Consider the following 17,099-nt stretch of genomic DNA (forward strand, 5'->3'; position numbering starts at 1 on the left):
TTGATCCGGTCATAAACAGATTCCTGAGTGATTGTTTGTGGTGGGAACATGATCCGACCTCCATCCGACCAACTACAAGGCTGCACGTTTGAGCTAAACGGCTTCAGTAGCCAGGAGCGTGTTGCATGCTGGGATGTGGTTAGGTGAAATCAACAGCTGCTGGCAGCTAGCTGGAGAGGTCTGACCTTGATTAGCGTGAATGACAGGAGAGAATGTTCTCACCTGGCCTTTAGTGATGCACTTTGGTTCTCTTGGATTTTTCTCTGTGAGTAAAGAAACCGAACCAAGAGGAAAATGCACCAAGTTTACCAACCGATCCACCGATTCGGATCAAACAAACTATAGGTTTGAAAACGCCGTTACTTGGTCCATTATGGGGGGAGTGAAGGGGGGAAGCACTGAGCAACACTTGGGAGAGACTCAGCAGCCAAACATTTCTCTGTTAAGGAGCAGCTGAGATTGACACTAAAATAAGAATAGCTGGTCCACCTACAAGGTCAGTCCACCTTAAGTGAGTGTGGTCAGGTTAGGCTAACCCATTGTCGCTAACTTCGGAGCTAACGCCCTTCACTTTTCCAGCAGTTGGGGAACAACAGACGAGACTTTTCTTTGTCTAGAGAAGCTGCAGCATTTATTAACTTACACACTGCCGTCTGTGCTGAACATTTACTGCCAGACTGACGACTTCCTGTCAATCTTTTCTTGCTCCGCTAACATTCACCATCACTTTACTGACACTCGCTCGCTGTGCACACACATTACACGCTGCCCTCTACCTTAAAGCAGCGGTTCTCAAAGCGTGATCCGGGGACCCCCAGGGGTCCTTGAGGGGATTCCAGGGGGTCCCCAGCAAAGAGGAGGATAATTTAGTTTCACTATAATTCCATCAGTTTGTCAGTTTAGGGGTCCTTGACATGAACCACTACCTTAAAGGAGCTACGCTACCATGAGGCTCCCGGGCAACGACAGACAGGTGGACTCAGGTTTCAGAACAGCTGCACAGAAGCTCTCAATGCTATTTCCGAATGAATGGATATTTAGTGTTATTTTGGGATTAAAAAATATTTTCTTGGCCTGGCGGGGGGAACAATTATTGGGGAAACACTGAATTTAGTGCCAATATTCATGTTCCCCAGAGGATGAACATCTGACATTTCTTCTAGCACCACCAACGGGTTGGCAGCTTTGCTTTGGAATTAAACATTTTGACCAATGGACTATTGAAATATTGGATAAACTGGTACCAATATTCATGTTCCCCAGAGGATGACTGACTTTCCCTCTAGCGCCACCAGCGAGTCAAAGTTTTGACTGCGTGACTGATTGGCACAAACGTTGGTAGACATTCATGGTTCCCGGATGATAATTCCTGCTGACTTTGGTGATCCTCTGACTTTCCCTCTAGCGCCACCATGAGGTTGACATTTTACATCTTCAGTGAAATATCTCAACAAAAATCGGATGGATTGGCATGAAATTTGGTACAAATATTCATGTTCTCAAGAGGATAATTATAATAACTTTGGTGATCCGGTAAATTCTTGTCTAACTCTATTTTTGTGTTTAGAAATTACAGCACAAAAGAACATAACTTGCCCTTGAACTTATGTTGTCCTCATCATATCATGACAACATAACAAAAACACAAAAATGTGAATAAAAATGCAGCACAGACGCCACTCGCTGACCTTTATCCCTGAAGGTGACGCTGTTAAAGGTCTGTTTGGTTCAGAAAAAGCTGGAAAGCTGCTCCATCTCTTAACTCCAGAGGAGAATGAGGAGCATTATCCTGCTGTGGTTTTAATTTCCTCGTCCTTTCCTGTGTCCTTATTTTGTTCCTGAACGTAAACAGTGAACCGCAGGACGATCTCAGAGGGTTCAAGATGCTCCAGAGTCATTTCTCCCTTTTCAGAGTGAGGTTTTATTTTTGACAGAGCTGAACCACAACGGGACAACAAATTAAACCACAAACCCTCACGTCACCGTTTCACCGCTGAGTCATCCCCGCTCGCACACAGCTTCTTATTCATCTCTTAAAATACTCAATACTCACATCAGGGTTGTGACTATAAGGCTCGGGAATGCATGTCACAGTTCAAGGTTTGAGTTGTTTTCAGTGACTTGATGGGTTCTCCCTGCAGAGAGATGATCCATCACAATGTCCCGTTTTTCACCCCTTTTCTAAGGATCACTTATGACTTCCATTAGCATCATGTGTATCACAACATCCATGTTTGTCCCTTTGGTTTGATTTACTGACAGAAGCTTGACAACAAGAAACTTTTCACCAAGTCATTTTAAAATATTGGATGCATGACCACGCTTCAATGCACCCCCGAGGAAAGTTTCCTAAATGTCCACAAAGTTCAAGAAAGTTTCAAGATTTTATCCAAGTTTTATTTATTCTTGTCAACACTTTTATTCAGTTTGTTTTGATCTATGTCTCTGTGAAGCACATTTGTTTTTAAATGTGAAATAAATCTCTATATATTATCAGCGGTCGGCAACTCATCATTTCCAATTGTGGTGTTTGGATTAAAATGTAATTTGGTAATTTGCACCAATCAGAATTTAATTATCTTCTTAATCCACGACAGGTTACAGTTACGTTACTTAACGTAACACTTCCTGCTGCTACTGTTTTACATTAAAAGCTTTCCATTAGAGCAGCTCTGATGAAGCATACTGGCAGGTTAAACAACACATTTCCAGCTCTATATTTATATTCTGGGACTCTACTGGAATAAAAACTCCTTATTTATCTTCTACTGGTCCTTTATGCAGCCCCTCAGTTCAGCCTCTGTCTGAAACAGGCCGTTTTAGCTCTGTCTCTTTAAGGCCCCGCCTCCTGATGAGCCCACTCTGTTCTGATTGGTCAGCTTCAGGAAGCTTCCTCCGGCTCCGGAGGCTACGTAAACAAACTATAGTAGCAGGATTTCACTTCTTCTTCTCCTTCTTTACTCCAAATGTCAACGTCTCAGATCCATCCGTACATGTTGGAGCTGAACAACACATGGAAACACCTTAGCAACCACCTTAGCAACCAAGGCTACAGAACTGACGGCCATTTATGGAGATGAGCAATGAGCTGATGTCAGCTTGTCTGCAAGGTAGAAAAAATGTCACAAACGAAGCGCTCAGAGCAGGTTGATGCCCTGAGTTTTGACTTGCAGGCAGCGTTTCTACATACGTTCACCTCAAGTTTTGGAACTTTTAACATCTGACATTATATAACAGGATATAAATAACAGAAAACCACAAAAAGCAGAATACGTTGAGGTCATTCCCCTTCACAGACCCCGACATAAAGCACACTACAGTATGTAAACAGGGTCGTCCACATACTTTTGACTCTATAGTGTATATTTACTACAGCAGCTGAACGTTTTTAGAGTGACCCTACTGTGAACAAAGTGAACTCAAACCAACAATGATTTTTTTTCCTCTTTGCTGTGGGCTGATCTCTTCTTCAGTGGTGTTTTGTTTGTGTTCTTGCTGTACTTCTCCTGCGGCTCCTTCTGCACTGATGTGGCTAAACTTTAAGAGAAGAACTGCGGCCTCAGAGCCAAGTGGTGACGGTTGTGGTTAACCCGCTGCGGGGGGATTGGGGGGTGGGGGGGGGCGGTTTGACGGAGTTCACGATGCTCTGAATCAAATATGACGACAGGAATAACAACACAATCCTGACGACAGCCCGTCTGCTTCCATCAGAGCAGCAGTTTGGAAAAACTGTGATTTTGGTGAGTTTCTGGCGACGGCAGAGTCGCACCGGAGCGGATTGGAAGTGAAAATACTTTGTTTGACATGGAAAATATTTGAAGCTGTTTTCTCAAACAGCCAGACTTCACTCATGGTTATTATTAGTTACACTTTGTTGACAGATTATTTGCTATTTGCAGATTGCACAATATCAAAAACATTCTGCAAACCTTTTACTGAATATTTTGAATGTGGCATGAAATGCGTTATATAAAGGGAACAGATTTTTCTACATTATTTTATTTTTCAAGACTTGCTGTTGATAAAAGAAGCCCTCTGAGACTCTACAGTACATATTTATATTTTTAATGTGCTCCATGTTGTTGGTACGTTTGGATCCTTTGGTGCTACATTACCTCCAAAGTTCAGCTGGAGAAATTAAAAGCAAGAGAGGTGAGCTGACAGCAGTAGTGAGAGTTGAGAGATGACAGGAAATGAGGGTGAAAGAGACGCAGAATTAGATGCAACATAAATCTCTGGCCGGCAGCGAACTGGGGATGCATTAATGCACGTGTGTACTTTAAAAATGCTGATTAGAAACCCGGTGACGTGTACACATAACAGGGAAATCAACGTTCTCCAGGAGAAATCTCCTTCCCCGACTACAGAGACCAGACCTGTCGTTTACATGACCGAGGCCGACAGTGAGTCGGTCGGCGTCTTACCTCTGAAGGAGCCTGCTGAGCAGTGATGTAATAGATGAGGAACAGTCTCATTTTGTCTTCTGGGGTCCCAGCTGAGAAACACAAACATTTACACACAGTTTCAGACCTCAGCTTAGTCAATAAATCCATTAGTCCAAACATTTGATGGTTCCAGGTCCTTAAATATCAGAGTTTTCTGCTTTTCCTTGTCTTGCATTATAATAAACTGAATATATTTGAGTTTTAAACAGATGAAGACATTTGATGTCACCAGTTTGGGTTCTAGGAAAGCTTTTATAGACCAAACAGAAGATGTTGCAGCCCTACGTATAGCAGACACATATATAATATATATGTATGTGTGTGTTTGTACCATCGGGGTCACTGATGATGTCCAGCAGTGATTTGTCTAAAGTCGACTTGCTCATCAGTTTCTCTTCATACTCAAAGTAAACGTCCAGTTTACGACTCTGAAGGAACAAACAGCATCAAGTTAGAACCAAACATGTGTTTAAAACTAATACTAAACCTCACTACATGTCCTGTTTATACTAATCATCACGCATGCTAGCATATTAACACTGTCACTTTAACATTAACGTTAGCATTTATTAGCATATTTTGACTTTACAAAATCTTACAAACAGTCAACATTCATCTTGTTCAGTGACAACAACAACAAGAGTAAAGTGAAAAAAGCTAAATTCAACTTATATGAAAGATATTTTGTATCATAAATGTATTATATTCTATTTATGGACCAATCTCACAGCTGGAATGTAGAAATAAACCAGATGTTCAGACGTTGTCCTGTGTGTGTGGAGGCATCATTAACCTTTTATTTGAATTACATTACTAATTTGACAATTATTCATTTGTAAACAGTAATTATTAAATACTGCATAAATTAGTTTTCTTCCTTCATGACACCTCCTGGGCTCTGTTGCTCTGTACCGGTCAGTTATGACACAAAAAGTCTCATTTTATTGCATCGGACAGAATAAACTGTGTTTAAGTGTTTATTGTATAGAAAACAGTGAACAAGTGAAGGACGGAGTGATTTCTGTCTTTAAGCTCAAACTACAGCTGAGTCTAAAATGTCCTAAAACGGCCACCGTACGGAGGGAAAACCCTTCTGATTTATATAAAAACACGACTTCTCCTCTGGCAGCATCTTTTAGAACAAACTACATCTTTAGTCCTCCAGTAGTAAAGATCTAAGATCTTCTGCTGTTAAATTACAGTCTAGTTTATTTACAACTAAAAACAAAAGTATCTGAAATAAAATGAAACCTTGAGAACACAACTAGAACTGATCACATCAACTAAAGTGTTTCATTGTACTCTGATTCACTTCCATAGTATCACGAGCACAAAGAAACGATCCGAGTGTCTTGAGTTCAGACTCTGTTTACCTTGATGTGGTCGAGTACGGCTGTGGCCACGTTGGTGTGCAGGTCGATCAGTCTTTTCTTCTCCAGCAGCTCCGGCAAAGAGCTGCAACACACACACACACACACACAAAACAATACAAGATGTAAAAAAACCACCTCAATCTGCTGCGTATTCACTACTACACAGGAGTATCACATGTTTTAATTAGTGGAAACAGATGATAATTACATCCCTGTCAATCCCATTTATAAACTGACTCCTTGACGCAGTGAACAGGTTGTCGGGTCGGGAGGTCAGTTCCTCTGTTTCATGGTTACAGATTAATAAAAAAACAACAGTGTTTTAATAGAGCCAGATCATCATCAGAGATCCAGTCAGATGTTCCCTGGCTCAGGACTCATCTGTCCTCTCCAGTTCATCCAACGGGATATCAGGAACCGTGATGTCCTTTGTTTCACCGAAACTTGGCTAAATCCCGGAATACCGGACAGAGACTTTCAACCAGGTGACTCTTCTTCTGTAGACCGATCTAACAGAGCAGAGGACTGGCAAGAAAGAGGAGGAGACGTGTGATTTATGGTGAATAAGGACGTTATCCCGTTCCTGCTCACCTACCGGGGGGGTTACTGTCAATCAAATGCAGAAACGCACTCAGTTACATCAGTCATTATCACAGCGGTCGACATCCCACTGCAGGCGAGTCCAGAAGCTGATGAGTGATCCTGATGCTGCGCTCAGTGTCGCTGTCTATCATGCTAACCTTCCATCAACATACTGACTGCACCACACAGAGAATAAACACTCTAGATCTCTTCTACATGTCATTCAGAAACAGCTACAGAGAGGAAACTGAACCCAAAAACTACAGTTGAATCATTCCACAACCAGCAACGATGGTTTATACGGTTTACCAGAACCATCAGGATGCCACAAACACACACTGCAGCCCGGAAACATGGATAGTTATAAAGTAGCAGCCTGCAATGTAAGAAGAGCAGTAAAGGAGGCAAAAAGGGACAACGGGAAGGAAATGACAGATTACAACCAGTCCCAACCTGGCTCAGTCTGTCATATGCAGGTGATGAAGTGCTTTGAACAGCTGGTCAAGGATTACATCTGCTCCTCACTGCCCAGCACACTGGATCCACTACAGTTCACCTACCGTCCCGACCAATCAACGGAAGACGCCACACCACCCTATCTCACCTGGACAGGAAAGGGAACCATGTGAGATTACTGTTCATCGACCACAGACTCATCAGGAAGCTCAAGGACTTGGATTAAACATCTTCACTGTGCATGTGGATCCTTCAGACCTGCGGTGGTGACGGTAGGTGAACACACCTCTTCTACCCTCGTCCTTAACGCCGGAGGAGTACCCCAGGGCTGCGTGTTGAGCCCCCTGCTGTACAAGTTTTGTCACGTTTGCTGACGACGCAGCTGTGTTGGGTCTGATCACAGATAACGATGAGAAGACCTACAGGACAACAACCTTTCTCCTCAACGCCAGCAAAGGCAAAGGAGCCGATGGTGGACTTCAGGAAGGAACTACGCCCCCCTTAATATCAACGGGTCCTCGGTCTGACCTGCTCGCTGCGTACTGACTCAGTTAACTCTGTTATTACTGAATTTAATTAGGAAGCTAAATAACAGCGAACCAGGAGAGTAACTTTATTTCAACACAACATGTTCTGATGCTTATCGCTTGTTTACAGTGTTTACTCCTCTTCTTCTGTTAAATATTAACATTTTTTCTTATTATTTGCTACCGTAGAAACACGATTTCCTCCTCAGAATACAAAAACAAGTTTGTTTTCAATTTGTTAGTTTCCTGACAAAAATAAACCTTTTAGGATCCTTAAATGCAGCATTTAACCAGATTAAAGGCCATAAACTGTGATGTACAATATATTCATCTTTAATTGGCTAAAGCAAACAATTTAATAATGATCCTTATTATTAAAACTAGGGATGAAACTAAGAATTATTTCCATCATTAATGGATTAATTAGCGGATTATTTTCTTGATTAATCGTTTTGTCTAGAGTTTAAAGCCCAAAGTGACGTCTTCAAATGTTTATATTTGTAGGATCAACAGTCAAAAATCAAACAGATATTCAGTTTACTGTCATGTATGACACATAAAAGTTAAGTTATATTTTTTATGTCATGCCAAACGTCTGGCTCATCCCGCCTGAGGAAACAACACACAAATATTTTACAACACATGCATCTTCTGGTAAAACATATACAACAACAAAAACCCATAAGATTAAGAAGGTAATCAATCAAGACTCTTCTTCTGTGTAAAGTGTCGGATGAGTGGTGACTGTGTTCGGTACCTGACAGCAGACGTGAGCTTGGCTGTGTTGTCTGACAACATGCTGATGGCTCCTTCATCTTCTCCCTCTAAACCCTGCACACAAACACAACAACAATTAGAAGAAACACTTAACGGATTCAATCTTTCTCATCAGCGTCGGGAATCAAAACACTTTGACCAGTGCTGTAAATAAAACCCTCCTGCTGCACATGTCTTCTTCATCTTTCACCCTGCTGGTGACTCACACGTCTCACAGATTTTAGACGTTATATTAAAGACTCGTAATTTTAGTAAAACTTTGAAAAACCACAATGACCTTAATCAGATTCAGGTTTAGGGACTTTTAAAGTTTTACTTCGACGAGCAGGTCGAGCCACCAAACACATGTTCAGCAAATCTTTCTTGCTAAGTGCAAATGAGATGCTGAAGTTCTGATACACAAATCTGTTTTCAGTTTCTGGACTTTTTCTCTAATCTTTGATTTTTGCTGAAATATTGGATCATTTGAACATTTATTGAAATGAAAGCATGTGAGAAGTTTAGAGGGAAAAATCACTATTTGGTGGAGCTGTTAACAACTCCTACAATTCCTAACTTACAAAGCCCTTAATGGTCAGACACCATCATATCTTGAAGAGCTCATAATACCGTATTATCCCACTAGAACACTGCGCTCCCAGTATGCAGGCTTACTGGTGGTCCCTACAGTCTTTAAAAGTAGAATGGGAGGCTGAGCCTTCAGCTATCAGGCTCCTCTTCTATGGAACCATCTACCGGATTCAGTCCGGGGTGCAGACACCCTCTCTATGTTTAAGAGTAGGCTTAAAACTTTCCTTTTTGATAAAGCTTATAGTTAGGGCCGACCAGGCTCGCCTTGGATCAGCCCTTAGTGATGCTGCTATAGGCCTGGACTGCTGGGGGACTTCCCATGATGCACTGAGCTCCTCTCTCCTCCTCCTCCTCTCCATCTGTATGCATTCATGTGACATCAATGCATGTCACTAACTTTGCTTCTTCCCCGGAGTTTTTTGTGCTTTCTCATCTCACAGGAAAAACCTGAGTCCCGGGCCGAACCTTCGCGGTCCTTCACAGTCCTGATGGCATCCTTCCCTGGCTGTTGCTGCTTGTGCTTGTTGTTGTTGTTGTTGTCATTGTTTTTCTTCTGTCCCCCCTCCCCCTTTCCCTTTCCCTCTCTCTCTCTCTCTCTCAACCCAACCGGTCAAAGCAGATGGCCGCCCACCAAGAGCCGGGGTCTGCTTGAGGTTTCTACCCGTTAAAGGGGAGTTTTTCCTTACCGCTGTCACTAAGTGCTGCTCATGGGGGGAATTGTTGGGTCTCTGTATATTAAAGAGTACGGTCTTGACCTGCTCTATGTGAAAAGTGCCTTGAGATGACTTCTGTTGTGATATGGCGCTATATAAATAAAAAATGATTGATTGATTGATTGATTGAACTCATAGACATGTGAAATGTGACCCCGACTACACACTGCTTTTTGTAAAGACGTCAAAAAAGCCAAAAAAGGTTGGAAACCACTGGTTTCATCTTTAACAATGTGTTGTATTTTAAAAGCTTGTTATATTATCCATTGTGTCAAATCTTCATCTGAAAAGTAACTAAAGCTGTCAAATAAATGTAGTGGAGTAGAAAGTACAATATTTCCCTCTGGAACGTGTAAAGTAGCATCACATGGTGCTGTGATGCGTTTGCCTCTCACCATGATGCTCTTCAGACGTTTGACTTCGTCCTCCTGAGCTCTGTACGTGTCCAGCTCCTCCTGAACCGACTCCGCCACCTCTGGGAAAGGACTGAGACACACAAACCATCACAAACCTGCAAACTCCACATCTAAATCAGTGAATCTCAACACAACGTGTATTTCCTGGTAGAGAGATCCCTCCTCTGTTGCTCCCATTTATTCCCAGTAAAAGCTTTTATAGAGGGTCAACAGATAGAGGATGTTAATCTGTGATGTGTAATATTGTGGCTTATTGTTTCAGCTCTGAATGAGAGCGATGATGTCGTTTTCCTGACCTGCCCTTATGTTTCTGCCAGAACTTGTCGGCGGCGGTCAGGTCGTAGCTCTTCCTCGTCTTCTTCTTTGGTCTGGCGCCGGCGGGAGACGGATCCGCCCCCGCGCCCTCCTCCATCAGCACCCTGTTCAGATGGAAGTCCTGGTGGACACACACACACACACACACACACACACACACACACACACACACACACACACACACACACACACACACACACACACACACACACACACAAAACACACGTTTTTATTATATCTTCCATTAATTGTCCAGGTGCTGTGATCTGTGTCTACATAGTTTCATTTTTTAATTTGTTTAAATTATTGTTATTTTATTATCCTCACGCTGGTGTTTTCATCATATTTATTCAGTTAATTGACTGAAAAAATACCTGACGAATAAAAACATTTCACCACATTAATGCAAAAATCATATAAAAATCCAATATTGCCATAAATCAGTCCTGCTGATTGATCTGCAACATTATCATCCATTTACAGCTGCAACCAACAATTATTTTCTCTATTAATTGATTAGTTTTTTGGTCAATAAAGTGACAGAAAACATCCAGAGATGCTCATCATAGAGATGCTCAGAGGCCGACATAACCTCCTTTATTTAATAACTTTAATTGTTCTCGCTATAAATAATGTTTTTTTTTTATTTTATTTTCTGTGAAATGTGCTTTATAAATAAAGTTTTCTTGCCTCAGCAGCAGCTTGTTTTATATATTTTTCATTTATTACCTGTTAAATAACTCGTCATAAAACAGCGAGTGATGACATCATCTGTGATACAAATTGTTTTTCATGTATCGGATGATCTAAATCAGCCTTTAAGTCTTGTAACCACGAAGAAATACCCATCATCATCATCATCATCATCATCATCATCATCCTCACGGTTCTCAGCGTGCCTCTGAGACACCTCATGAATATAAAACCTGATCCAGGAGCAGCAGAGGAACCCTTGAAGACCTCCGCTGTGTTAAAGACATCTGGGACAAACTCCAGACCGCAGACAGCAAATCACCACTAACTACACCGCAGCGGATCACGACGGAGGCCCGACCGCACGCGGGTCCTCCACACAGCGGATCATAATACCGCGGTTGCCGCGGGAACCGTGGAGTGGGATGAGGAGGGGGAGATTTAGTGCTGGGATCTGGTCTCCTGCTGGGTGGCGACCGCTGTGTTTAGACATGTTTATAGCAGAGAGACGGAGAGTGTGCAGCCAGCGAGCGCCGACTCTGCCATCTGGACCGCCGCCGCGCAACAGAAACCAGATCAGAGTTTTTTGGATTGTGGATCTGGAAGACCAGAAGACATTAAAAAACATCTAAATATGAAGTGAAGCTATTTCACCTGCGTCCAGAACTAATTCTCTCTCAACTGTGCTGCTGTGACTGGTCTCATTCTGCCTTCTTTCAAGAGACTGACAGACAGTCCAGTGGTTCCCAACCTAGGGGTCGGGCCCCTCCAAAGGGTCAGCAGATAAATCTGAGGGGTGGTGAGATGATTAATGGGAGAGGAAAGAAGAAAAAACAAAGTTCTGATACACAAATCTGTTTTCAGTTTTTGGACTTTTTCTCTAATCTTTGATTTGTTGCTGAAATATTGGATCATTTGAACATTTATTGAAATGAAAGCATGTGAGAAGTTTAGAGGGAAAAATCACTGATGATGTTTACGTGCGTTTGCCCGACTCTCAATTTCATAAATACTGTTTACGTCAGATCACTTCACAGCTGTCAGCGCTCAGACCGGCTTCCTGCTGCAGGTTTTAACAACACAACGTTTGTTTTATTTTCTGTTAGAACATTGATTCTGTTGACAAGTTCTCATATTTCTTACTTTTCTTATTTCAGTTAACTGAATATCTTCAGGTTTTGGACTGTTGGTCGGACAAATCAAGACATATGAAGAGTCACTCTGGATGCAGTTAATCGAAAAAAAGCTCAGTAGATCAATCGATAATAAAGAAATAATAATAATGATTTTTTAACCTCTTAAACACTGGTAAAGTATTCAGCCTCAGTCAGATTATAGAATAAATTGGACACATCAGCTGAATTTTTACATTTTAAAGGAAAATGAGTCCTGAAGGTTGAAAATGAGACTAAAAAACGCATTAAGAGCGACTGTTCTGTGCTGCGTTTGCCAAATTTCAGTCTGAGGGCGTTTTCTGACAGCAAGTACGTGTGTGTGTGTGTGTGTGTGTTGATGTGTGTGTGTGTGTTGATGTGTGTGTGTGTTGATGTGTTACATAACACACCCATGTAACTCTACATTCCAGTGCTGTCAGTATTAACCTCAGCACCTCACCAGCTGACAGCACTCTGGCTCCGCATGAGTTAGAGTTGCGTGTGTGTGTGTGTGTGTGTGTGTGTGTGTGTGTGTGTGTGTCTGTGTATATGTGTGTGTGTGTGTGTAGCAGTATGTGGGGATCCCTGAGACACACGTTATACACATGTTGGTGTTCAGTGATGACAGACAGGAACAATGGATCATAAGTTCTTCTACACATCAAATACTAAAAGTTCTAACTTATGGAACTCTTCTTCCTCCTCGGATCAGTCTGCTGATGTTTCTTATTGTCAATAAATCCCATTAAACGTCAAAACAAACAATGTTTTATTCCGTCTCTCAATATTTTCTGAATTGAGACTTTTTATAGTTTCACAGCTGGTTTACTGCTGTTATATTTGAACAGAATCTGTCTACAGAAAATCATTTTGACAGATGATTGACAGCTCACCAGGACGTCATGGATCAGCGCCTGATAGGTCCAGGTGTGGTGGAGGGGCGTGGCCATGTCCACGTTACGATCTGCCAGGACGAACAGAGGCCTCTGAAAACTAAAAAGAGGAGAGAAGAAGAAGAACAAGAAGAAGAAGAAGAGAGGAGTCTAATTAAACACTGAAGTGATGATGTGACAGAGCACTGCATCATGGGAAGTGGAGTCCCACATCACCATCATCTCGCTCTCTCTGTTTCAGTTGATTCCTTCGTTACAGACCTGAACTGTCCGGCGGCCATGTTGTCTCCGGTGAACAGGCTGTTTCTGGCGTCTCGCAGGTTCTCACGGAGTTTCTTATCCAACTTCTACAACACACACACACACACACACACACACACACACACACACACACACACACACACACACACACACACACACACACACACAGAGTTCAGTAATAGTGGCAACAGCAACACGACCAGCAATAATTGATGATAATCTATATGTGAGCAGACAGGAACGTCTGTTTTGGGTTAATCAACTGAAAAAATGCTGCAAAAATCATATAAAAATCTAATATTGCCATAAATCAGTCCTGCTGAACAGCATCAATATTATCATTATCATCCGTTGACAGCTGCAACCAACCATTATTTTCATTATCAATCAATCTGCCAATTTTCTCAATTAATCGATCAGTTTTTCAGTCAATAAAGTGACAGGAAATAGTCAGAAATGTTCTTCATGGTCTCTCAGACGCCGACATCTCAGCAACAAAACCCAAAATGATTCAGTGATAAAGATATAAAAACTGCTGATGCTGGAAACATTTTGCTTGAAAACTGACTTAAACAATCAATCGATGATCAAACGAGTTGCAGGTTAATTTTCCGTCGTTGGACTAATTAATTCATTCATTCATTCAGTGAGTCAGAGTGAACTCACCACGGCGACCATCTCTGCTGCGTTTCCACGGGGACAGCGGATGATCGGCACGGCGCCTGGTCGAAAAAAAAAACACAACAAACACTTTGAGTTTTCATCGTCTCAAACATACAATCATCACCACACTGAAGAAAACTTCAATTCAATAAAAATAAAACCTTTCAACCTCTCATGTTTGGTATCACTGACTTTGTCCCATCTGATTAAGAGTCATAAATATTATGGTCTGTAATAGAAGAGTGTAAATCACTTTGTAAATCAGAGTGAACACTTCCATCTAGTGGACAGAAACAGAAACACATGATCTTAAATTATTGTCTATTTTCAGGCATTTTTTAATAGAAATGAATGTATTATTATCATTTAGTTATTGGTTATTGATCTGACCACACACACACACACACTGCTAACACACACACACCTAAAAAATAACTTAACGTCAATTCCCTCAACAATAATTGATATTAAAAGGTTCAATAAATGACATTCAGCCTCACTAGATGTCAGTTAACAGCTGTTTGCTATGTGAAGATATAGACGAGTAACGGCGTCCTGAGCAGAGAATGAAGTCACGCTCTCCCTCTGTTGTTGTTATCTGATCCGCTCTGTTCTGGCACGTGCATGTGAGCGTGCATGTGAGCGTGCATGTGAGCGTGCATGTGTGTCCCTCCGTGTCCTCCACATCCGTTTCCAACATGGCGGCCGCGTCACAAACTTTCTCAAATTACAGCCAAAGAGTTTGCTAAAATCTGTTTCTGAGAACATTTGAAGCAGAAATTGATCAACGCAGTAACAGAATATTGATCCATATTTGATCAGCTCTGCCTAGTTCGACACTTTGATATCTGAGTGTCGTCAGCTGTCAGTGTAAACGAGGTGCACGTTAGTTTTGGTGTGAGATGCTGCTGGTGTGACATCTAGCGGGGATGAAGGTCATCTATCGCACCTTTAAGCAGGTTTATTAAAGTATCTGATAAAACACAGACAGATTACCCTCAACTCTTTACAACTCATCAGGGATTTTCCTTAAAATGATACATATTTTTCATAAGGAACACAGGATAACGACTCATTAATCCATATTTATACAGAGAGGAGATTAAGATCTTTCCATATACTTTTACTGGATGCTGTTCTGCTCCTCTTAAAATGTTTTATTATCGGTCGGGGATTTAAATTTTTCCTGAAGGAAAACGAATTACTGTACTACAGTTCCAAAACGTAAGCATTAAAATTTCCAACTTCTAAATTTACATCTCAAACGTACTCAGGAGAAATAAAGAGTTCATGAAGTGACGTCATTTTCTCACATTTTAGTAAAAAAACCGATGAGCTCCTGTAGCGTCTGCGTCAGGATTTACAGCCTCACAGTGAAGCTGTGAATCTAATCAGAGCGGCTCCACTGATCAGGAGGTCGCTGGTTTGATTCCCGGTTTGTGGGCTAAATGCTGAACCCCAAATGACGCCATCGGTGTGAGTGAGTGAGTGAGTGAGTGAGTGAGTGAGTGAGTGAGTGAGTGAGTGAGTGAGTGAGTGAGTGAGTGAGTGAGTGAGTGAGTGTTGGTTTGTGTTTTAAAGTGCTTCAAGTGGTGGATGAGAGCAGACAGACGCTGTAGAAATGCATTTATACCATTTAAACAGAGACAAACTCACCCAGAGTGACAAAGAAACAGAAGAGACTGTCCACGATGGTGTCCATGATGGCCTCCATGTCTGTGTCCTGGATGTCTCCTCTGTTGATGGCTGCAGGTGAGACACACAGATAAGACACAGGTGAGACACAAAGGTAAGACACGCAGGTGAGACACACAGATGAGACACAAAGGTGAGACACGCAGGTGAGACACGCAGGTGAGACACGCAGGTGAGACACGCAGGTAAGACACGCAGGTGAGACACACAGGTGGGACACAAAGGTGGGACACGCAGGTGAGACACACAGGTGGGACATGAGGGTGAGACATGAGGGTGAGACACGCAGGTGAGACACACAGGTGAGACACAAAGGTGGGACATGAGGGTGAGACACGCAGGTGAGACACGCAGGTGAGACACACAGGTGGGACATGCAGGTGAGACACGGAGGTGAGACACGCAGATGAGACACACAGGTGAGACACGCAGGTAAGACAGAGACACAAACACTTTGATGAAATCATTTCTTTGGTCTGGACCAAAATGGAAAAAACCGACTATGTTGTATTTTTGTTTTTGGTTCATTGGGTTCAACTGACCAATCAGAAGCCATCCAGGGCTTGTAAAGTAAAGGTCACATGACTAAGAGACTCTTCACACTGTGATTTTGTCCGTCTGAGACGAACGTTGATGATGGTGAGAGAAACGTTACCGTGGTAGGAGATGAGCTCCTTGTTCTGGTGGCAGAGGATGAACATGTCGTCTTCCAGAGTGATGAAGTTCAGGTACTGATCATACACCTGAGACACACACACACACACACACACACACACACACACACACACACACACCTCTGATCAATATATCGCTAACACATTAAAGACAGCTGCTGGTCCTGATGGAGGTGTGGACACAATAACGTGAACACCTTCAGAATGAATCCAATAAGGAAAAAAACTCTTCCTACTGATCTGGAATAAGAAAGTGTAACCATGGTAACCTTGGTGACTTGGGTGACAGCGTTAGCAGCCAGAGCAGCGCTGGCGATGTCCTCCAGTTTACTTCTACTGATGGCGGAGATGAAGTTCAGGTAGTACGACTCATACAGCTGGTTCCTCAGATCCTACACACACACACACACACACACACACACACACACACACACACACACACACACACACACACACACACACACACAGAATACAATCAATCATTTAAAGTTTCTATTGATGGATTTGAGTCCAGCTGTTAGGATCTGTATGAAGAATAAATCTCAAGGATTTTATTCCCTCTGCTGTCCCCAAGTATTTTATTTTGTTTATGTATCATATTAGATTGTAGTTTAGGTATTTATAGTTATTTATGAATGTATTTATTAACAATCCCACATATAGTTTTAAAGTTTTCTTCTTGTTCCTTCAGTTGGATGCAGTTTGTTTTCATTCATCTGCTGAAGGAGGAAAGTTTCTCTGAGTTCACCTTAAATCTCAGTTTAACACGTATAAACCTATAAGCAGGATTTATGACATCACAACTAGTCTGGAGCCAATCATGGTCCAGTATGTAACTTACACGAGTGTGATGTGGAAGCTTGAAGCCTCCGGAGCACAAACACTGAGACTT

General features: G+C 42.1%; 1 protein-coding gene across 2 annotated transcripts in view; it reads right to left on the reverse strand.

Moving 5' to 3' along the window:
* The window catches only part of scfd1 (sec1 family domain containing 1), a 39,593-nt gene that overhangs the window by 19,091 nt on the left and 3,403 nt on the right, over positions 1-17,099 (reverse strand). For both annotated transcript variants that reach the window (XM_067613471.1, XM_067613472.1), the window contains exons 5-16: positions 16,477-16,599; positions 16,189-16,276; positions 15,495-15,584; positions 13,842-13,897; positions 13,176-13,261; positions 12,915-13,014; positions 10,156-10,295; positions 9,839-9,929; positions 8,141-8,214; positions 5,819-5,900; positions 4,777-4,873; positions 4,425-4,495 (exon numbers count right to left, since the gene is read on the reverse strand). In XM_067613471.1, the coding sequence (XP_067469572.1) occupies positions 4,425-4,495; positions 4,777-4,873; positions 5,819-5,900; positions 8,141-8,214; positions 9,839-9,929; positions 10,156-10,295; positions 12,915-13,014; positions 13,176-13,261; positions 13,842-13,897; positions 15,495-15,584; positions 16,189-16,276; positions 16,477-16,599 (1,098 nt within the window). The remainder of the gene's footprint in view (positions 1-4,424; positions 4,496-4,776; positions 4,874-5,818; positions 5,901-8,140; positions 8,215-9,838; positions 9,930-10,155; positions 10,296-12,914; positions 13,015-13,175; positions 13,262-13,841; positions 13,898-15,494; positions 15,585-16,188; positions 16,277-16,476; positions 16,600-17,099) is intronic.

Source organism: Thunnus thynnus, chromosome 16 (assembly GCF_963924715.1).
Source record: "Thunnus thynnus chromosome 16, fThuThy2.1, whole genome shotgun sequence".
In the NCBI taxonomy this organism is placed as follows: Eukaryota; Metazoa; Chordata; class Actinopteri; order Scombriformes; family Scombridae; genus Thunnus; species Thunnus thynnus.